At 41.7% G+C, this 24,565-nt stretch overlaps 2 protein-coding genes and 2 long non-coding RNA genes across 4 annotated transcripts in view; 1 reads left to right on the forward strand and 3 right to left on the reverse strand.

Annotated features, from left to right (window-relative positions):
• Window positions 1-1,844, reverse strand: part of LOC145439560 (beta-1,4-galactosyltransferase 2-like) — a 58,245-nt gene extending 56,401 nt beyond the window's left edge. The window contains exons 1-2 of the mRNA XM_080317055.1: window positions 1,009-1,844; window positions 23-196 (exon numbers count right to left, since the gene is read on the reverse strand). Coding sequence (XP_080173181.1) covers window positions 23-196; window positions 1,009-1,565 — 731 coding nt within the window. The 5' untranslated portion in view covers window positions 1,566-1,844. The remainder of the gene's footprint in view (window positions 1-22; window positions 197-1,008) is intronic.
• The window catches only part of LOC145439924 (uncharacterized), a 258,367-nt gene that overhangs the window by 86,286 nt on the left and 147,516 nt on the right, over window positions 1-24,565 (reverse strand). The gene's annotated exons all lie outside the window — the stretch shown is intronic.
• LOC145439559 (4-galactosyl-N-acetylglucosaminide 3-alpha-L-fucosyltransferase 9-like) overlaps window positions 1-24,565 on the forward strand; it is a 107,847-nt gene that overhangs the window by 22,365 nt on the left and 60,917 nt on the right. The gene's annotated exons all lie outside the window — the stretch shown is intronic.
• Window positions 2,202-3,508, reverse strand: LOC145439561 (uncharacterized). Its single transcript, XR_013915277.1, has 2 exons — window positions 2,928-3,508; window positions 2,202-2,414 (listed from the first exon to the last, which is right to left on the reverse strand). It is a non-coding gene; the product is annotated as an uncharacterized LOC145439561 (long non-coding RNA).

Here is a 24,565-nt window from a genome sequence, read left to right on the forward strand (position 1 = left end):
CGCCATATAAAAGCGGACTCACTTGTATAGTAGCTTGTCATTTTCCATCATGAGATCTACATCGTGGAATATGTAACACTGAAAAGGAGCTTCGGTGATAGTGCTTGCTGCCTTGGCGTACTTAAAGCCGGTGTTCATGACACGGCCCTTGTTGAATACGCCGTCGCCAACTTGTTCGACGACGAAGATACTGAACCTGAATGGAGAATGTAGACGTAGAGATATGATTTCATCCCGTACATGATATGTGGGGCATTGTGTCCATAAATCTATAATACAATTCTTAACAGCTGTGTATTTCCACTTACAGTTTACCGATTTAAACAATACCGAGATGATGCAGCCTATTCACAACTTGGTACTGGTAATGGGTACCCAAATATTGCACAATGAAATCATTGATTGAATCATATGTATCCATATCCATATCCAACTTTCGACATCGTTGTCAACATTATCTAACATTTTTGATTTAATGAATCTAAATGTATTAAAGTAAAATCGTACTCTGGACTTTGCTTATTCATATTTAGGGAGGGGCTGGGTTGTTTTACTGCGTTTTCAAGAGTCAGGTTTATCAATGTTTCTTAATGATCCAAATGTGCATTAGTTCCATTCGCCTGATTAGTTTCATTGTACAACATTAAGGCAACCATGGTGAGGGACCACAAAGGATGACCAACAAGAAATATTCCAGCGACAATCCTTCAAAGTTGTAACATTTATTCGCGTTTTTTCTCGTTACAATGACAGTAAACATTATAATTAACCATTTCGACACGCTGGCCAGTACAATTTGCAATTTAGGAATTGGGTTAAACTGAATTAATTATTAAAGTAATTTGGAACGTTTATTATAGATCTATGTATAATTCACTATAATACATTCTAGATCCTCGTTGTATAGAGCATATAGAATAGACTACTAACAACGACCATCACAAACACCGAGTTGCTTCCATGCATTTAAAAAGATTTATTTCTTGAAGCTGAATACTTGTAGCGTACCTGGAGCCCTGTCTTTGCAATATAGGCAATAAGTGACCGAGCAAAATTTTCAAATGAGATTCTCTGTCTCGAAAAGGTATGATGATAGCTACGATCTGTTCCGGGATACAGTTATCTCCTCCAACGAACACCGAAGAACAATCCGCAGGATGCTTGACGGTATAATTTCCCAAGAATATCTCGTCAGTTTCGTTGCCATTTGTATTCAACCGCGACTCGATTTCATACCGTTCTAGAGCTTCTTTGAAGTCTATACGAAGTGGACCTTTCAGGCTATTCCTTTTGCACGATTCTACGGCCTTAAACGACGCAGTAGTCCGCGTAATTGGCGACGGTAACGTAGTTCTTGTGGGAGATAGTGAAGTATTCTGCGCGTTTGCCGACGGTAACTCAGTAGTTGAAATATTTCTCGAAATATTCATTGGCAAAAAAGTACTATTGGCGAAGGAACGGAGACTTGGTATCCATTCTTTATGGAAATATATTAAGAGTACATAATTGCAGGAAAGAACTAGTGCAACACAAATGCCAGTTGCAAACACTTTCTTAACTTTCATCAGCCCGGCGGAAGACGAAGAGCTCAGTCGTTGCGTGCACAAGCCTAAAATATATTTAAAGAAACTGTACAGCTGAATACAAGTTCCATTTCATTGAACGTATCATTGCTCAAATAACCGTGACGCCGACAATAGGTATATCCACTACGTGCGAAGCGGCACCCGGCAATGCGATGTTATGCGTTCATCCACAACCGACATTACCGCGAAATAATTAGCCAAAACCAACCTCGTTTTGATGGCTTTGCTAACTTACGGCTGTTTTTGCATGCACGGTTGCATGCACACTGTAAAAAATAAAAACCTCGATTTACCGCGAAATGTTTGGAAGCACGGTAGCCAGACATTTCGTGGTAATCTAACATTACCGTTGGTCAATGCAAATCCAACTTACACTCGTCCGGTAATCTCACTTTACACGACAGACTGTAATGTTACAGTCCCCTCCGGGTATATCCAATCTACATGTTCTCCTGTACATTTGAGACCGAGACCGCCTACCTACCTACCTACTTACATGCTGTCCCCGCAAATCAGGATACATACCAGCTTGTAAATTCACGTACACCCATACCTATCGCAAAGCAACCCGATGCTAAAATATCGCAAAATTTTCTTCACACTCCCAAAACGACATTGGAAGAAACTGTATATTCATTCTTGATATCACGATGAAGTGGTAATCGATGGAAAAGAATTGCTGCTGGAGGTCTAATTCTTCTTTAGGAGACATGCAGTAACACGAGCGGTCGCAAGAAAAGGTGAATTAATTCCACCACCGGCGAAACTTCCAATTGTTTCTTTTTATCTTCCTCATTCCTTCTGTGTAACTAGTATCTTGCAGTTCCACTAAAAAGAATTCATGAGTAAGTCGCTATATAAAGCAAAGTTCCTAACCTAGACATGACATTATAAAGACTAGGCCTACCAAGACAAATAGGCAAACAAAAATATATGGTAACATGTTTTGAAGTACCGGTACTGGTACATTGTGTGATGAAGGCTCCGCCTTGTACATGATATAGCAGAGATTCATGACTTACTTTATCAATGTATTGAAGCAAAAGGTTCCTCATCCTCACCAATTCCACTCTGGATATGAGGTGGCATGTGTGCCAAACAAATCCAGCAGTGGATGAAAACATCTCTATGCTATGGCCCGAAAATGACATAAACAAGCCAACAGTTTCAACTCCTCCGCGGCGGAGTATGTGGTGTCACAGGTCACTATATAAGTCGACTAGTATCCCAAAATAGAACAGAGAATGCGGAGAATGAAATATTTCAATCATGAAATCAAAGTGGTGTGCACATTGCACAGTCGCAGATATTCACGGTAACAAGTACTATGTAGTACTGTACCTTTTACGATGCGTATCCCATTCAGCGTTCCTAGGAATCTTCCACGATCGTGTCCCCTTTCTTCAAGCACAACAAGCTTCGCATCACCCTTTGCTCAAATCTCAATAATGGTCAGATAACGATACGACACTCGAACGATTTCGAAATAAGTCGTATTCATCCGCTGACATGCCACCAATAATATTTGCTGGCCACGTTATAATGTTTGACTTAGGTTATTTCTCTTTCATACAGAAACATTTATCAGTACATATAGTTCCTTTCTTTTCCGTCTAATTTCGTATAAATTGATATTTATCCCAAGTGTTGTTCACTACTTACTGTACTTACTAAACGAGACGCTCCTTGTGATGTCACAGTTGTGCGTTGGCTGTTTACTACGAATCTCAGAAAACCAGTAACGCGTAACGGTATCCTATTGTAACCTATTACAGGTCGCCTTGTCCGCCATTAGCAAATGGTCAACTGAGCATGCGGTGCTGATATTTCTAGTTTCCCGAACAATATTATACATCCTAAACTGATTTTCTAACTTATCAGCCGTATCCGTAACAACGAACGTAACCAGCGAGAACGGCCGTATAGCCGTATAGCCTTATAATATAATATATTGGCTATGGTGTAACTACATTAGCTACGATTGTCAGTTGTTTCTTGTACCCTACTATGTACTATACTAAAATTGGTACTAGGGCCAACAATTTCCGTACGACAGACCCCAGTTTCGCGAACGAGGTTGAATCAAGTCAAATCACCTCGAGAATGAAATATCAGTAACATTCATTTCCTCGTATATATTGGCTGCAACGATTATGAAGCTAATCAATCTTCCCAATTGCCTGGTAAACTGCAGTTACGAGTAACTGTCAGTAATTTTGCGAAGAAATTCTGGTAACTTGACTTACAGCTAAACTAAGGTAATATTACGTATCAAAATGTAAAATTACAAGCTACGCACAGTTATTGGCTGCGACCGGTAATTCGTTGTAAAATTGACAGAGATTTCCCAGTAAATCTACCAGATTTTTTACAGTGCATATGTAAATAGGGAACTCCCAAGAGTGTCGAAATGGCTACAAGCCAACAAACTAAGTTTGAATGCAGATAAGACCGAGATGCTCCTTTTCGATAATGTCGCCGCCAATCAAAATTTCACTGCGAACATCAATCATAAAAAAATCTCCCTATGTGACTCGGCAAAATACTTCGGTGTCACCATTGATGCCAAAATGTCTGGGAAGCAGCATATCGAATGCACAATATCAAAACTAGCTCGGTGTGTGGGAATAATGACCCATCCGCAATATTTGGCATCTAGATCAACACTACGAACCATCTATTTCTTACTTTTTCACTCTCACCTGCAATATGGAATCGTAGTGTGGGGAAATGCATGCAAAGCCCTGCAGAATCGTGCGATACGGTTGATCTCATCTGTACCTTTACGTACCAGTTAATTATCGCCTTACTACCGTAAGCATCAAATTTTACTAGTTGACGAACTATATCGCCTCGAAGTATCAAAAGTTATACACATATACAATTCCAATAGTTTGCCTCAAGTGTTTGATGACTTTTTTTATACCTACTAAAAATGTCTACTCCTATTACATGAGATCCTCATCAAAGGGAAATATCTACTTGCCCCCACCCAATAGCAACCTAACTAACAGATCTATCGACTACTCACAGTACTCAGGACATATCATCCGGAATGCATTACCACAAAATATCCGTGAATTCCCTTATAATATATTCAAAAAAGACCTACTTGATCACCTCTTGTCGTTATATTAACACTGTTGTCCTACATTGCCCAGACATTGCTTCATTGATCATTTGCTACCATCGTTTACTTTTTCCTTTTTATGTTCCTTTTTAAACCAACATTTTTACAGCCAGACTGTATAGAGCAGTGGTCGGGAACCTATGGCTCGCGAGCCCTATATGGCTCTTTTGGGTATAAGATATGGCTCTTTTCCAAATATTTAATTTTGTACTGAATTGAGCAATATTGCTGCGACTTGTTAGTAAATTCTCATCACGACCAGAATAATTATTCCCGTGGCAGTATAAACATGTCTTTGAGGGGTAAAGGCAATGCCGTCTTCAGGTTTAGGGGCTCGAACTCCAACTTTTCAAAAATCTCAGATTTAAGTTACTGTCGCGCCGGCGACCAAGATCACTCGCGAGTTCGATGTACCCGACTCGAAATCTTGGATTGCGCGATACGTTGATTGATCAAAGAGAAAAGCAGACATGGCGACACCAATATGACAACACAGTTTTCAAATACACATTATCTTCCTGATCTACGGCGCGAAATGAACTGCCGTGGACGTGACATTCCCAATTACAAACTCAAATTACAAACAACGCCATAGCTATCCACGTTTTTGCTTTCCAATTAGTTTAACCGGCAATAAAGTAGGCGTGTAGCGCAATGTTTTATGTTACCGCCGAATACTTTGAGAATTGAGAAGTCGATCAGCATTTAGATTTGCGGAATCAGTGCGACAGTTACATTGGATTAATATCCGTTGTCATAAATTCTGAACTACTTACGATGAATTGGGTTATCAATGGTGAGGCCTGGACCGTCTGTGACATACCTCTCGTTTCGCGATTTATTTTCGTACAATAAAATGCAAATTGTGCGAATTTGAGAGAAAAATGTTCAAAATCTAGTCATTTATGAACATCAATGAAAAATACCAAAAATAATTGAAGGTTTCAAAATTTTCGTTGACAGCTTAGAGTGGGTATAGTAGGGTTACCATACGTCCTCTTTTAAGAGGATTTGTCCTCTTTTTTGACTTTTTTGAAAGTGTCCTCGGAGGACGCCCTTTTGTCCTCTTTTTTGAGATTTTGTCCTATTTTTTGAAAATTTAGGTCACATTTAGAGCAAAATGCGAGTGATATGCCGTAAAATAGCACAGAAGTGAAGCTCCAACGGGTATTTCGGAGTGAAAAACGGTGATTTAAGCTCTGAGCGAAAAGTTGACCTTTTTTTTAGTCAACCACCTAGCAATGTGGATAGGGAAACGGTATTTTGAGCTCTGAAGTTGACCTTTTTTTTTAGTCAATCGATCACAAAGTGGGAAAAATTCACCGATATTCAGGAATTCTTCTCCGGGTTTGCAAGTCTCAAGTTTCTGCAAAAGTGTCCTCTTTTTAGATTTCCAAAATATGGTAAGCCTAGGGTATAGGCCTATGTAGATTGCTGTCGTGACCATGTTTGACTCCATCTACGCTTGTGATCATGGGTTCTCGCCTTTAAAAAGAGCATCACTGCGACCCTTCGTTCTCGTAACTCAAGTTTCGCATGCTCAAGTTAAGCAACCAGCATGATTAGTTCGAGTTTTTACAGAGAAAATGTGGTGCACACGACGAATCCCGTATAGTGAGTTTGAATTACCGCTACCATGACGTCAGGAATTTTCAATTGTGACGTAAGAGCTGATTGACATGTATGGCTCATCGGGAGGTAAAATGGAAAAATAAAGCTAATATGGCCTTTCGGACAAAAAAGGTTCCCGACCACTGGTATAGAGTCAAGTGTAGGCTACCTGTTTGATGCTGGTGTGATCACACTAGTTGACCTTCACGGTCGTATCGATCATTCTTATCTGATACCGAATATACTGTGCATGCACAATTGCACATTTTCTGTACCACCACCATTGCCATCTTTTTCATGTATTTAGGTTGGATGAAAATAAAGACTTTCTCTTTGAACGAAACGTTTGGTTCTCATTAATTGTTGGCCTTTTGCAAACTTATAGTATTCGTCTGTCAACAGTAAGTTCATAACATCGTTTATTAACAGAAAAGGCAAGAGCTACCGACACCATAAAGGAAATAAACATGGTTGATTTCAAAACGTAATGGAGATTTATGACTAAAATTTTCCTGATAGTTATACTCGCGATTGCAATGTATGCCTACACTACAGCTGCTAGAAAGTTTACGCGAGGCTAGCCTGTCATAAAGGTAGCACGGCCCACGATCCTGCTTTACCATAGTCAATATAGCTCCTGGCGTAACTATTGAGGAGCGTAGCACAACGAAACGATACCCATGAATATTTTGTAAGTAGTCACTCTACCCCACAACCCGCACAAACCACAGTCCTACACCGTTTCAAAAACAATTGAATATCTAGGCCTATGCTATAGCCTATTATTCACCCAGAGGAAACAAGAATGTCGTTCGTCGAGAGAATGCACATAAAACACTTAGCTCTGTGCACACTGTGATCTATACTAAGCACCATAATCATTACACATGCATTATAGTCAGATTAAGTAAATAGTGGACACCAGCGATACCTATAACTCAAGTTATGGATATCCTTGAATTGACACATACCGTGACCTATAGGATGTGTGACAGTGACAGTACTTTATCAGCGAATGAATATAGAACGCACTGCATACGAGTCATGCAATCTAATACCTTTGATATCAACTAACAATAGTGGTACGAGGACCTATTTATTCGTCACCTGACCGGCGCTTCAGAATTTGAAGCTGACTGATGCGTAGTACGCATACTCAAATAGTAATCTTGCTATCGTACCTCAATCGCTTTTGTTGGGGATTAATGAACCTATAATCGTTTCCATTTTCCTCAGAAAGGACTCCGAGCAGTGGGGCGTACGCTCACGGCGTGACAATGACGTATAACGATGGCATGCGTTGTGAGTCAACAGCCGATAAGCCTCTTTTAACGGTGTACAAATACCATCTGCGTCGCTAGGACCAGAAGGCACATGCGCTGAAATCGGTTAACTGTATATATTATTCCTTATTCCAGTCATAGTTGCGATATTGTATCCTCTGCTTGGGTACTTCCAGTGATAGTGCGCTTCGGCCACTGCGTAAACTACATCATCGATGATATGGCCCCAAAGGGGGTGGTTATGCGACTTAAGTAGCTGCTCTAAACATAAACCTGAAAGATATGGGGGAACTAGAAATTATCAAGGAGGTTCAAACCTTACTACATGGTTCATTTGGTAAGCTTAAAATGTTTGTCGCTGAAATCTCTCCTTCATAGTATTATTATTTATAATGAACGAGATCTATGCTTACATAAATGATTTCCATGCGTTTTCAAGCCTATAATTCAAGCCAGGAAATACTCAAGCTCAATTAATTCTGAAACATTGAAATTAACGATTTATTCTACAAAACCACAACATTGAATAATACTGTGTGACCTTAGCATGCGATGTGTTCGTATGATATAGTTTAGGACTTTGTTTAAGTGTTTTTTCTGATACCACATTTACCCCCCCAACTTTCGTCTACCGGTCATCACTGACCTTTATATGCATATAAGATTCATGAATACGCATGCCCTTTCCGCAGCGACCTACGCCCGGCATTACGCGACTGACGAGCAAACCAGACTATAGCTAACGGCGAACGTAGAACTTTCATATTCATTTCTATCTGCTTAAAATGCAAGTGCGTTCTAGCCACAAAAACTGCGAAATTTTTTACAGTAAATGAATAAATTTTGTCAATCATTTGGGCTCTTGCAAGTGCTACTATTCTATATTATTCTCTCTCAGCCCACGTGGTCCTATTTAGCGATACAGCTGATGACTTTTAAAATTGAGGACATTGATTGTAGAATGGAGTTGTACATTACATTAGTACTTCTCGAGTCACTATAGTATCTCTCGGACAAACTTCGAGCGGGTCCATTGTTATTTATACCTTTGTTCAAGCATATGTTATAACCTCCTGGAAAGATTGTTGCTACTCAAATCTTATTTTTTGTGACCTCATATTTATAACGCCCCTTGAATGACAGTGGCCACGAAACCCGATCAATTTTATCGCATCGATCCTTAAGTGAAAACGATTTTGCAAATGCAATTGCCAAAGTCAATCCGCTGTGACGTCGCAATTAAGAATTTTGACGTCATTGATAAATAAAACATGTTTTAAATTGATTTTTGTTTTAAATGCAACCCGAGATGTAATGAAGAAATGGGGGGATGGTTGTTCTGTGGTATTCATGGTGTTTGTTGACTACAATGGTTATTTACACCAGACCGATATTTTTAATTTTTTGATTCCGTATAGCTGCCGACGGCCGACTTCTAGGCATCTTTACGACACGGCTTACGTGGACTAGATGACGAGGACGAGCCTAGATAAACCTCCAACACTTAGGTGGGGATTCTAGAGTCGACATGGGTCGTACTCGAACCCGCAAGACATGGGGTGATCACTTCATGAATGTAATCGATTTCGATTACGATTACTTCTAAATGACGTGATTACGATTACGATTACAGCAAAATCAGGAAGTAGTTGATTACGACTACGATTGCATTGGGAAAGTCATCACGACTACTCACGATTACATTTATTTTGCATCTTAGAAGCTATGTCGGAAGATAATATATGGATTGCGCTGAAAAGGCCTAATGAGATTACAAACTCCCTTTAAAAAAAGATGCGTCATTTGCTTGTTACGTCATAATGTACCCATTGCCATTTTTATAGAGGTCAATTTATTGCGCCCAACGATTTGCATTCTTACCAGGGCCATAACTGCTGCGCCCCGAATTTCCCAATAGGGTGGAGAGCGAGCTCGAAGGGGACTCAAATAGTATTTCGTAAAACATCATGAGTGATAGTGTATTTTCGAGAGATCTAATTAACTTGAAAATCCTCTCTAGATCAGTGATTCCCAACTGCGGCTCCCAGACAGCCTACTTGTGGCTCCCATTGACGTTGGAAAATCCAACAAAAATAATAAAAAATCAATCTATCACAAACAAAAAAATTGATATTAAAAAATTACACTTGCTTGGCTTGGAATCTGGAGTTTATATCTATGAGTGAAGACCAAATTCTTTGCTGTCGAGTAGCGATTCTCTACTCAGCAACGATTTCGTTACTCAACTCACGTCAAAATGTATGCTCCCACTCATAGGCGCCGACTTTTATTTTTACATGGGGTGGCGGCAGGCGCGTAGTCAGGGGGGTGTCGAAACCCCCTTTTAAAACGCAAAACCCCGTCCTTTTGAAATGACCATTCTGACGCTAATGTTCAGTTGCAATTCAACAAGTCGTGTTATCAGTGTTACGAGGGCAAATTAACGAGATTCGTCTGAGCACGCATATCGCATCGCACAATATGTAACGCAACGCGATCTCCCGCTGAAATGATTGCGAAATTAGGTCATTGATTGTCGCAAGCTCGGCATTCGTCGCTGGACTGAGCAGTAACATGGCGCGACAATTCTGGGACACGAAAGACAGGCAAGAAAGATGATTACAAACGCGCGGAGCCAATCAGTGATTATCCCTTACCGCCAACCCAATGGGTTTTTACTTAGTATTGAGTAGCTCACATCGCGACAATTGGTTGCTGATTAAAACATCGATTTTGACTGCATTGCTGCATTTCTCGATTTACGTTCGCAAAGCATAATTGGATTAATATTATGGGCACTGGAATAAATTCCAACTAGCAGGCACACACAATAAAACACTTTTCAACTTGCACTCCGTGATTTACTATCAAATTTATTGATTTTATTATGGAGACTATACCACCCTCGCAAAATCTGCAATAAAATAACAATAAAAACCTTCATTTACTGGAATAAGCCTAATTGCAATCGCAACTATAGGAGAACGGTATATTCCTAGAGATCGTATAAACCGTTTAAATGCTTTATTCAAAGATAGTGGTTCCAAACGGGGGGTCGTCGGCCTTTATTCTGGAGTTTGCGAATATTTTAAATGTAATCAGCTTCCAAAATAGCCCGTGAGTAAGTCTGGGCAAAGGTGCTGACTTCTTTTAGTAATCAGCTCGTCAAATTTTGATCTGGGCCACGGAATATTTTCAAATTGGAGACGAAGTCGCGACCATAAAAGGTTTGAAGAAACCACTGGATGTTGGGTGTTTATAAAGCTCCGTGGTGAGCCCCGGCACAAGGATGATAAACAATCTTATCGGTAGGACATGAACATGACATAACGAAGTGCAATTACGCTCCCTGTATCTTCGAACTCATCATCCTCCACCAGCTCTAACGCTAACTCTTATCACGTGGGCGGAGAGCAGTAGCTATATAGTAATATATGGAAAACCAATATTATTGACAGAATTCATTCAAATAATTTTACGACCAGATGCATATAGAAACCAGATTCATATAGCAAGCACCCACCCCCAGAAGTTGCATCGATTACCCTATAGTGTGGGCTCAAAAGCATTGGATATTTGGGCGGGAGGAGGCTGTAAACATGTGCTTTCGGTCCCGGTTACACATCACACAGCCAGGGCCGTAACAGCACTTCGTCAGCCCCCCCCCAAAAAAACCTTGGTCTTGCCCCCCCCCCCGCGAAGCGCGGGAAATTTCTAGAATTCATGATTGGATCGGTCAGTATGATCGGGAATTGTATTGTTATCAAATTTTAGGTACTTGTGAAATAAGTGCCCGGAGGTATAGGCGGCAATAGTTGTTGCACCATAAAATGGGTGTGTAGTAGGATAGTAAGTGTTTTACATGTACATTGAAATGAGGGTGAAAAAATAACTAGATGCTGTACGGAACAAGTGAAAAAAAATAACCCTGTCATAAGAATAACACGGGATTAAAATATGAGAGAGTCAGTACACATGAAACGCCAAGAAAAAGGGGGGTTTGATCCACTAAAGACGATGGGGAGTTGATCGACGCCATATGTCATATTATTTACTTACGCAGATACGTGGGAAAGAACATACAATGTGTTGGGTTTGATCAAATCGGGTGCACTACTCAACACACGAGATTGTGTGCTATTTCTAAGAAATCACGGGTTGTTGGTGCAAAAGATGAAATGCAAGCGATGTAAAAAAATAATGAAAGAAGAAAATACGTCGACAGGCGACGATGGGTTTAGGTGGCGATGCAACCCCTGCGATACTACGGCGACTATACGGAAACACTCGATATTCGCAGGAAGTAAGGTAGAACTTCCCAAATTGTTAATATTATTCTACTTTTGGGCCCATGACGCGTTGCAAACCCAAATTGCGCATGAAGCCGAGATTAGCCAGCGTTCAACGGTAACCTGGTGCGGCCGATTGCGAAAACTTTGTACGGCCGAATTTCACAGGAATAAGCGACGTTTGGGAAATGAAGGCGGCTGTGTGGTCATTGACGAAACGCACTTAGCTAAACGCCGGACTGTCTCAGACAAGGGACCAGCCGTTAAAGCCATTTGGGCGTTTGGGGGCATAGATAAAGCTACCGGAGAAATGTTCATTGAGATAACTTCTGACAGGACTGCCGAAGTATTTCGAAAACTCATAGTAGAAAATGTGGCAGAGGGGTCCACAATTCTAACCGATGCTTACCCTTCTTACAAGGGCATAGAGAGCTGGGGGAAGGGTTATATACACGGTGTAGTGGACCACTCCCGTTGGTTTAAGGACCCTCGGACAGCATTTTGTACTAATGAAATCGAGGGGGCCTGGGGCCAGCTTAAATATCATTTACATAGGTCTCGTGGTTTAGCACGTCACCTTTTGGCCGATTACGTAGGGGAGTTTTTGTGGAAACGTCAACATCAAAAGACTGACCGATTCTTGGCACTCCTGCGCACCATACACAATGACCCACGGTATAATTTTGACAAATTTGATGGGTCTCCTGTATTACCACAATTGTGAACCCCGCTATAAGGTTCCAGGACGGAAATGACGACATCTGTTATTTTGTGTTTTTACAGACGGTAGTCTAGGGCTAGTGCGCGATTATATTTAATTTATGACGTGGCGAGAACCACCACTATCCGTGCCATGGACCTCCTTCCTCATTCTCTGTCTATCATTATTGGTATCATTTGTACATCTGATTTGTTGCTGCATACGGCGGCGAAAGGCATGCACGGACTCGCAGATCCTGTAACAGGTAGAGCACGATCTTTCACTCAGGGGACGCTAGGTGAACTACGGGGACCCCTGCCTGATGGATGGATCACTTTAAATGATACACAATGGGAGGACTATCACTTGATGAGCATCTTCAATAAAACGGCGGAGCGACATGTATATAGACGGCCTGAGTTGTTTTACAGTAAGTCATTTGGTTACGTAGTGGCTGAGCGATTTTCATTACAACAAATGGCGTTTCCACATGGAAGATATTGGAAAAATGTACAAGAATTTGAACGCACCTGTCTCTGTCAGCGGCGCCTGGGCCAAATCACGCCCAATATTTCCTATGATGTCCTTAAACAAACGAACATGTTTATGCGTCCAATAGGGAATTATAGGATTCGTTGGTTCTGGAATGGGGACCAATATATGTCGTTTCATGACCTTGGCAAGAACTACTCTATGTTTGCTCTTACCAAATTTAAACTAATTATGATGAGACTATTCGAAAGTTATTCAGCTGTTGAAGCTTCATGCCGTCAAAAGCCAATGGGAGATCGGGACAGAGCCGAAATGAATGAATTGAATAAGTATAATGCCAGTAGCAATAGTTTTACACAATGCTGGCATCTAGTACAAAAAAGAGCCTACCGGGGCACCTATTGGCAACAATTGTACTCCTGGAGGGAAAAAGGGGTCATAATAGGAATCTGTACAAGGTGTGATTTTAGAGGAGTTATCTCTGCCCTGGAACCAAATAAGGCAGATATAATCATCCAAGAAATAGTAATGACTACAGTAAGTGACTGGCAGTATGTGCGCAGTCCGTTGATACCATGCCGGGCCCAGGGGGGATGGATTAATCAGGACTGGTTTGAGCACTTATGGCCAGGGGGTGCTGTAATAGCCCATTCGTGCAACTTCTGGCCAGGAATGAATACCACTCTATGGGGTGATCTACCAACGACAAATTTCCCCCCCAGAGTAAAATGGATACAACCGTCTTTTCCAAATCTGGATCACAGTGTGTATGCTAATCGTGGCAATCAGGGCATGAGGTGGAATAACCTTTTTGATGGTGTGCCGACTAGGTTTAGGGCATCTACATCAACATGGGTACCTTTTTCCAGGCCTATGTGGAAATACTTCCCCTCTCTTACTGCATCGGATGAAGCATGTAAAAATAGAATATCACATAACCAGGATTTGTGTCGCGACCCTGTGGGTGGACCCATTTTGAAGGCAGCCTTTTGGGACCATGTTCATTTTGATCCGGAGCTAAACCGACCACGCTTTCCAGGGGGTCCAATAGAAATTAAAGGTGAATTGGTATCAGGAAATACCGCACAACGGGGTACGCGTAGAAGGCGTAAAAGGTTCCTGTCCGGACTGATATGTTTAGTATTCGCTGTGATATCCACGATCGCCGTCGTTGCGACAGTTTCATCCCAGTTACATGAGGAAACGGTGGATCTTAGCCGACAAATAAATAATAGAATGATACAGGCCACGCAGAGGTCCACAGCACTAGGAAGGAAGATTAACGAGCTCTCTCTACTGCAAACAGCTCAACGACAAAAACTGGATCAAACGATCGCTACCATGGAAGTAAGGGCATCACTAACAAATAAACGACTTGTACTAATGGAAAAGTACATTGAAAGAAACCGACAAATGATAGTACGACAAGCCACAGCATCTCTGACCTCTTTTCAGAACTATAAGGAAATGAGTGACGCCGAACTAGCCATCGACCGATTGGTTTTGGACGAATTGGCTAATTTAACTGGCAAGTTAATATTTGACTCCAGCAAAGTATATCTCACTAAAATCCGACAAGGAACATTGAGGATAAAAGAACATGCTCAGCAATTAACAGCCTATAGGGACGCTTACATCAATGAGACGAATGACATTGGTATGGAACTACGTGCTAATCGTATCAGTCTAGATCAAGCCCAACAGAATGTGGATTTGGGTTTACAAGTTTGGAGAGAAGATCTGAATAAGAGTGTGTACATGAACATTTCTGACTGGCGATATGAGAATATTACAGTGAAGCCTTTCGAATTTGTTGGAGGAGAAGAATTTATGATGAACTTTGGCCAGACAATAGAAGAAATTTCACAAAATGCCGGCAGTTTGATAAAAACAATAGGAGATAGCACAGGAGATCTACTACAAGATGGACTTGGCGCGGTCGGTGGTATATTTAGTAAAGGATTGAGTGGTCTTTTTTCCGGATTGGGGTCCGTGTTAATGCCGGTGATTTTGATATTGGGGGCTGGGATCATCCTGTTTTGTTGCTGTCGTTATAGCAATCTCTGCTGTCCTAAGTTGAAGTCTAAGGTACAAAGGCGGAACACGAATACTCAGTTGACAATGTACATATCATCGGTACCAACCTCCGTTAAAACAGCCAAATCGACAAGAATATAGTGCACGCATATGTACTCAAAGGATTTTACTTTTATAAAATTTAATTTTTTCATAAGTCCACAGATATACTAACTAGTTTATAATAATATGAATCGTTACCTTAAAATATGGATGGTGCTGGCAGTAGCCTTAACACTACACCGAGGGGATCTGCAAACTCAGGGCCAATTATTGCCCCTATCTGCCATGCGTGTGGTTCCCAGGATAGCATTTAATCTTACAGGATGGACAACGTTCCGGTATCAAGGTCTCAGATACATCCGCCTTAATCGACTATTCAAATTAAACGAGAGTTGGCCAATAGGTGAAACGGAAAATAATTTTCCAATATACGAAGAGACGCCCGAATTTGGTCCAACACGAGCTAGCCAAGATCGATTGTACAAGTTATTTGCACCCTCGGGGTCTGACAAGAGGTATTGGAACAATGTTAGACAATACGAAAGAGAATGCGGGTGCAATCGGAAACTATCAAGAATATCTCCCGATATTACGTTGGCAGCCTTTACCAGAACCACAACATATCGTCGAAAGAATAACTTTGGTTCAGTACATACATGGAAGTATGTGGTAGGAAGGGAAGCACACGGCACTATGGCTGTGCCAGGTCCGATCCTTCGGATGATCTCTCCTAATGCTACTCCACAAGTTACTATACACCAGCTGTTGACAGTTTACAAGTTATCAGTAATGAACCTCTTGGCACAATATGCAACAGTAACAGTAAGGTGTCAACAGCATTCGGAAGGAATCGAGGGGTGGAAGGAATGATCATGGGGAATCATCATGAATGACGTCAAATAGAGACCCGAGTAAAGCGGGCATATACTGCACTAGTTCCAAATTTTATCTACCCTCTGCTCACGTAATCGGATTTGCCGGTAGAGCTGAGTGAGGTGTGTTTGAAAAGGTAGGACCACTCAATAATAATTAAACATCTTCGGGCGTATACCCGTTGGCAGGAACGAAACAGCACCTCGTCAGGCCCCCAAAAACGTGGGTCTTGGGCTCCCATAGGGTGATGCAACGACCCCTCCATCACGTTGTTCGCGTTTGTCACGAAATCATCAGTACTGTATTGTGAGTCAGCGCGAGGCGCGAAAATTTTCGATAATTTATGATAAAATCGGTCAATAAGATCGGCGATTGCATATATATCATGCTATCAATTTATTGTCCTCTCTACTCACGTAATTAGATTTACCGGTAGAGCTGAGTGAAGTGTCTTGAAAACGGGAGGGCCCGTAAATAATAATTAAACATCTTCGGGCGGGCGGACCCGTTGATATAGAATCGCTCAATCGTAGGCTTCTAAACTAAGAGACGCACACGATTTCAAATAGGTATTTCTTCACTGGCATAAAATTTTCCCCAGCGGGATGGTATTTGTCTTGAGAGGTTCAGATTGCAAAGACAGGAACATTCGGCGCCAGTCATTTAGGCGCCTATGGACAATTAAACCTATATGTATTTTGTATATATAACGAAGTCTTCGGTCAGCATAAAGGCATAGACCTTTTCGGCCAAGGCTTTCTCGCTGCCGATCGTTCTGGCACACTTCTCGGAGTCGCATGATATATGGCCTAAAACTTGATTGTATGTCTTGGTGGATCGTGGCGCGGTAATGGCCCAATACCCAATAATAAAGGTAAATGGCTACTTGAAATCACGCGCAGCGCGAAAAAAATTTGAAAAATTTTTTTCGAAAAATACTCTATGATTTATGCTAATTCACGAAATAATTTTGGGCCCCCTTCGAGCTCGCCCCCCACCCAATTGGGGGGTTTGGGGTGCGGCAGTTACGGTGCTGCACACAGTCACATACTCCTGAACCGGATCGTGACCAGCACCTCTGGTCTCTGAGCAAAGCTTTGCTAGTGTGACGTCATAACTCATTTTGAAACCCACTAGTGGGCGCTAAAGAGTGTCCGGAATTTGGATTTCTTAAATATGGTAACCCTACTCTATAGTCATACCTAAATGCCCATATCTGGCAATGGCAACGAGCACAATTTGTTCAGACGCGGGCATAAGTTTTAATCAAAAAGATACATAAACACAAACAATATTACACTCAAAGATTGTTACTGTTTGGCGAAAGTGTTTCTGCGGACGGTAGTAGGCCTGCATGCGGACGCGCTAAATCAAACCACCGCCGATAGTGCAGTGCACATGAGATATCGATGACCCATTTCGCATAGAAATGATTCTCGCTAATTTGCAGTACGCATCATCGATAATACGAATTAGTGAGTTGGCATTTCAAAAGGACTGGATTTCTAGTTTTAAATGAGAAACTCACTGGCTACGCACCTAGGGTTTTAACACCGACAACGCGCTGGTTAATATTAGCCAGGGGGCCTACGGCACACGTAAGTCCCGATCAGCCAGTCGAATTTGATCGTGAAATGGTGCGGTTTTAATTATCCAGGTGTTGTTCAGTTATTGCAGCAAGAGCAATATGGGCGCATGCCGCAACCTTATCAATAGAAATACAAATCTCGATGGTTTGAAATTCGATACGCGACATGGTTGCGCCCGATAGAGTCCGTCCAGCGAAGTTGGATGGAACATAGAAGGTTCCCGCTCAAATTAATCGAATAAATTCAGAATTTCCGCCACCGAGGATCTTTTGTTGCAGCAATATTTGACAACATAATTCAACGCCGTGCACTGTACAATGCGCAGTTAGAATAACAAATCAAACACTGATAAGCAGGCCGTGTTATTTTTGGCATATGCCAAAACTGCCAAAAATAACTTATTTTTGTCATTTTTTGATTTTTATTTTTGGCAGTTTTGGCATCGTCCTCTAAATAGATAGTTTCAGCCTCGAATTAGTCACAAAAACGCTTTATTTGGGCTAGTTTGTCAAAAGACACCACAAAATGTGCAGCATTCACGTATAATCAGTGCCAACAAACAATAAGAAGAAGAAAAAACCTAACGATTTCATAGGTTAATAATATCAAACGAAACCACAAAATGTGCAGTATCCATCGGAATCAGTGCCAATAAGCAAAAAAAAATAATAAAGAAAAGCCTAACAAACACGCTCAACAGCTGGTTGTTACAGCTGTTGAATAGACTTGAATCGTTTGCACTGTAACAGTGCTTCCAAACTCAGGTCAGCTAAGTTTCTCCTAAATTCATTTCACGCCCAGCGAATCTGGGAAATATCGGCTTCAACAGTAGCCGTTGAGGGAAAGAGTGTTGCCAATCATCCACAAAAGGTTTTCAGAGCTTCAAAATCTATGGAGGGCCGAACCGGCTTCCATGCACATTGAAAACAGATCACTACGCCAGTGCCATCGATCTAATCGCGGAAAGAATTTTCTTCCCGATCCTTTTCCAGGAGTTTCCTGTGTTGTCTCTCAACACATTCTATTTAGTAGCCCGACTATCATTTCTCATTCAGTCTACCGATATATTTTCGGAGGACTTTTGTCACTTCAAGTGGCTTTAATATTACCAACTCGCATGGAAGAGTCCTGGGAAGGTTAGCTTGTTTAAGAACATTGACGCAACAAGACTGTCTGGCAAAACGAGACTATGCAGCTCAGAAATAGCCAGACAGTTCGTTGCGTCACAATGTTCAACTCGATCACAATGCAAAAATCGTGGTTGATTTTGGGGGTTCCAGCTCCATCAGCAGAATATAATTTATATTTTAATAATCAGTACTGCGGCAGCTTCTCATTGATACCCGTTTTATCAAATTTAGCGCTCGACAAGCCGGTCAAAAATGGTCGTAAAATTGCCTTTGGACAAATGGAAAGTATGACGTAAACCAAATGCAGTCAGCCGTTCAATCTCGCTGTGCCCAGACCATTTAGGACACCATGCTTTCACCCCTAATGGGTTGGCTGGGCCCAGATTAAGAAACCTGCCTTTCACAAACGCTATTCTCGCTTGTAACGCGGTCCTGTTTACACATCATGAACGAAATACACTATTTGACAGACCGTGTTATTTTTGGCATATGCCAAAAATTGCTTATTTTTGGCATTTCCAAATTTTTATTTTTGGCAGTTTTGGCATCTGGCTGCTGAAATGCCAAAAATAACACGGCCTGCTGATAAGTGTCTTCGAGGGAATAAGAGTGTATAAAGCAGACAAGAATTTGTAGCCTGGATATGATAGCAAACGAGAAAGCGTTTATTTAATCAGTAATTCCTCAACTTGCGTTCCGAGTCTGACATTGTTCGCAATTGAATATATGTGCACTTTGCGCACGAATGACTTTCAATTCGCAGGCATACACTAACACACTTTCCTAGTTCGCGGTCCAATTAAAAAGACTATCATGAAACTAAGTCAAGAATTATTTTGTACAAGAATAGTCGCGCAGAGACAATTTAATTGAGAGAAGTAGAACGTGAATCCGCTGGTCCAGTAGAGAGAGCTGGTGTTTCTCAGGGCACGCGTGTCGAAATCGACGTCGTAAACGAGGTAGCTTCGATTGTATGTTACCTAATCACGGATTACAATTTATTGGGGCGTTTTAAGCACTAGTTTAAGCTGCGTATTCAATTGTTCGCGCGCGTATCGGTTAATAGTAGATAGTTGGCATTTACGCGATAATCACAGACTCGCTAATTGACAGCACAGACGGTGGACGTTTAAGTATTTTGTATGGGGTGGCCGCCACCCCATAATTATGTCATGGGGTGGCTGAGCCACCCCGCCACCCCGTAACTCGGCGCCTATATATGCTCCCACTCAAATGCGTTTGGATCGGCACCCAAATTTAAGTCTGCTCATCATCAGACTTAATTAAGTGCAGGTGGTGTTACAACACGTTTTACAACGCTATCTCACCATCAAACCAATGGATCATTTGACTTGATTATTAGGTTCAACGGCCGCATTGACGGAATGAATGCATTTTTTGCCCATGGTGAAAATGTTTTCAGGTCCTACTGTAGTTAATGTGGCCAATGACCCTAGTAATTTACAACTTGAGTTGCTAGACATGCAGTCAGATATAAAGACATGACAATTTTTTGTACGTCTCACGAAAGTTTTTCTTTTAGTCTGCTACGTTTGAGCCACTACAATATCTTTTGATTAAATAGCAAACCGGAGGTCACGAATTAACAACATACACTAAAGTAATTATAACAAGATACCAGAGGTTATAATTATGAATTACGTGCCCCCAGCTCTAGAGGCATGTAATTTTGTGGCGAGATAGCGCAGTGGTATAATTCACGTCTGCAACACCAATGGGTTGCGGGTTCGAGTCTGACCGAGGTCGACTTAAGAATTCCTACGTAAGTGTTGAAGGTTTAACTATTAGGCTCCTCCTAGCAGCCTCATCCGCGTAAGCGGTGTCTTACAAAAAGCCTAGAAGGGGACCGTGCTACAAGTCGGCAGATATGGAATCAAAAATGCAGAAAATCGGCCTGGTGTAAATTACAGTTGTAGTCGACAAACACCATGATTAGGCCTACCTCAAACAAACAAACTCTACAGGTAAATCTGACCATCGGGGGCTGAGAGAGGATTAAAAATTAATAGTAATATAATGCAAATACCAATATTATTTTCGAATTGCTGTTTTAGTCCTGATTCCAGTTACCACCCACGCTAACGTGATATATGGCGGCAGGTCCCAATCTTGAGTAAAAAATTGTGAAATAACGATTGGCGCCCGTTTCAAGTAGAGTCATATGAGAATAAGACGAAGCGAACATGAAATTATGCCTTCAACTTAATACAGATATAGTACTGCAAGCTGCCGTTACGAGAAACAAAAAAAACGGTTCGGTTATTATATATACATCACCGGCTGTTAATTTTTACTGCTTCGTTGTGGAAACCGCACTGTTTTACTTGACGAGTACAAAACTTCAAATCTATGTCCGGTGTACGTACGTAGGCTACTAGATAGGCCTACTACTCGCCAAGCAGCAATGGTCAAACTGCGTCTAAGCATAAGCATAACCAGACATCGACACATAAGTTACTATTTTAAACTAGGCAGAGCGGAGATAAATTACACTGCTGCGAGGCAGTGGCTTGTGGAATGTGTCTATAACCTGCTATACAGCACGGCGGGTGTTGTTACAATCACAACGGACGTACGTCGACTATCTATTTGCTAGTGATGGTGTGAACGTGAGGTTCACGTTCGCGTTCTGTGTGGGAATCTCAGAAATTTAGAGGTTCACGTTAACAAATGAACCTTGGTAGGTTCTGCACTGTGAACCTTATTCCTGTATTACAATTTTCACTTCATTAAAACATCTTTCGTTGAAATTTATTGCATTTCAACTGCGGGCCTCTCTATGCATGGCGCTGGCAGCATAGAAAAAATCAACACTGAACGAGCGCGCACCATGACAATCTCAAAAATTTTATTTGCGTTGTTACAAAAGTTTGCTCGAAATATTCAGCTGTCCGTTTGTGAATATTTAGTGACTCTGCTGTAAGCTTGACCCACAATCACACAACACAACATCAAGAGCGAAATACACTCCATGTGTAGTCAGCGAATGATGCTTATTTATTGAACCATTCAATGAAATTGATATCGTTGCCTGAAATAAAAAATCTATCAGGTCAAACCTGATTTCAAATGTGTATTGTGTCATAAAAACCAAATCCGTGCGATTGGGGCGTTGGCTACTGCTGTATAACTTGTTAATGGGGTAATAGCGGTAGCAAATATAGAAACTCGTTTTATACTCTGCTCAATATTAACGTAGCAATACTCAGACGCCAAATACATTGCTCGGTCTGGCCTAGACCGTCAAGACGTAAGCTTCTATTCTCTTGCAAGTCCTCGTCGAAATTATTGGCAAAGCGACGGAAGATATTGATTCATGGGACTATTAGATCATGTGATTACCCCAGTTGATACATTTGGCGACGTTTAAAACGTCAATATGTACTTCAGCATTGTCGCATTATGTGGTATGGTTTAAATTAACATAGATAGGCTATCACTTCACTGAAATGTAGGGTTGGAATTGGCAATATGACGTCACGAGGTTCACGTTCTCGTTCACACAGAACCTTTCAAAAAGGTTTGCGTTGACACGAACCTGAACCTTTCAGAGGTTCACACTATCCCTACTATTTACTGTGGAGCAGTGGTTCTCAACCTTTTTCACCTCGCGCTTCGTCTGCCCACTCTTCAAAAGCGTTAGTCTTGGGCCCCCACAAGGGTATATGCCCGACCCCACATTGGGAAGGATGTTTTTGCCAGTACTTGTGAGCCGATTCATTCTATAGGCCTACTCAGTGTACGCATAGAGATAATGTAAATCGCCCCAAGCGCGAAAATTTTCCCTAGTTCATGATCGAATCGGTCCATAATATTGGTAATTGCATATATTGCAATAAATTTGTATCGTCTCGTCTCAGAATTATCAGATTTACCGGTAGAAGTGAGTGAGATGTCGTATTGGAAGGTGTAGGGCACGTACTTAAGTAACCTAAGTAATTGAACATATTCAGGCGACCCCGTTGGAGTAATTACTTCGTTGAATGCCATTGTTTCGTGACCTACTGTCTGTTATATAGTGATAATAGGCACACGAAAAGTCTTCGAGTCAATAAATTATTTAATGCAATGAATGTAGTTGTGAAAGAAATACTGAATTGAATAATTATTGAAATCGCCCAAACGTACTAAATTAAAAGACGGGCTCAATTCCAAATTGGTATTTCTCACAGGCCAATATTTTTTCTGTGGGATGGCACAGATCGCCAGGACAGCAAAATTTGGCGCCAGCCATTCAGGCACCTATGGACAAGCCTATATATATAGAAGTTTTCGGTGAACAAAGGGAAGTCCTTTTCGTCCCAGGTCGTCTCGTTGCCGATTTTTTTGGCACAACTTTCGGGGCACCATGTTAGCCTAAACTTCATTATGTGTTGTTGCATCGTAGCGCGGTAACGGCTGTCGACGAAATGCCTATTTCTATAAATCATGTGTGGTTCTTGATGAAGGTCACCCAATAAGCGAAATATTTCGAAAAAAATGAAAAATGTTTTACCAAAATAATCTATAATTTTTGTTCTTTGGCGAAATAATTTGGGGGTTTGAGGTTCCTCAGTTACGGTCCTGCACAAAATGAATGAATCGAAAACGAATGATCGCGCAAACTGCACGGTTCAGCGAATCAGCAGTAGTATAGTAGATCGCTCGTGATTTGCCTGGGGCTCTTATGGGTGCGGCGGTGAGGTGCCTGAAAACTCGTGGTGGTGATGGCACCCTTTAGACCCCCCCTCTCGGCGGTGAGGTGCCATGTGTTCTTATGGATGCGGTGATGATGGTACCCGTTCGGGTATAGGCTGCGGTGGTGAGGTGCCGTGAAAACTCGTGGTGGTGATGGTACCCTTTTAGACCCCCTCTCGGCGGTGAGGTGCCATGTGTTCTTATGGATGCGGTGATGATGGTACCCTTTCAGATATAGGCTGTGGTGATGATGTGCCTGAAAACTCGTGGTGGCATGCGGCTCTTATTTCTTATGGGTGCGGTCGCATGCGGCTTTTATGTCTTATGGGTGCGGTTGCATGCGGCTATTGCGTCTTATGGGTGCGGTCGTGATTCGTACTTTCGGGTATAGGCTGCGGCGGTGACTCGTATTGAAAACTCGTGGTCGTGATTCGTACTTTCGGGTATAGGCTGCGACGGTGACTCGTATTGAAAACTCGTGGTCGTGATTCGTACTTTCAGGTATAGGCTGCGTTGGTGATTCGTACTTTTGGGTATAGGCGGCGGCGGCGGCATACTAACGTGAAACTCGTGGTGGCATGCTAATGTTTTTAGGTATGCGCGCGGCGACATGCTAACGACGATAATGTGTCTGTCATGTATTCTTACAGGGTCTCTGCTGATTCACCATGTGTTCGTATGGGTGCGGTCGTGAATCGTACTTTTAGGTATAGACATCTCTCGCATATCATACTTTCGGGTATAGGCATCACTAAACAGGAAATTCACTAATCCGCAGTGCATTGTGCGATTTTGAAAACCAGATGTTGGCGGTTGTATTTTGGATCTGTGTGACCCACTAAATACGTCCGTTTTGGAAATTCGGAGCGCGCACTATCGTATCGATTATTCCACTAATCCAGTCGGTGCTATTACGTTCAGCAGTATTCAGTATTCAGCAGCGACACGAAAAGCGAGCAACAAATAACCGCGCTCGTAAATTAACACTTCAAAAAGTGTAAAATAGATTGCAAATCCCGCGATCGCTAACAAGATAATGTCTCGAACATAACCATTTTTAGTGACTTGGTGTTCAAGACATACCGATCGCTCACAAGGTAATATT

Source organism: Botryllus schlosseri, chromosome 5 (assembly GCF_051294905.1).
Source record: "Botryllus schlosseri isolate E-star chromosome 5, Bs_hap1, whole genome shotgun sequence".
Classification (NCBI taxonomy): Eukaryota; Metazoa; Chordata; class Ascidiacea; order Stolidobranchia; family Styelidae; genus Botryllus; species Botryllus schlosseri.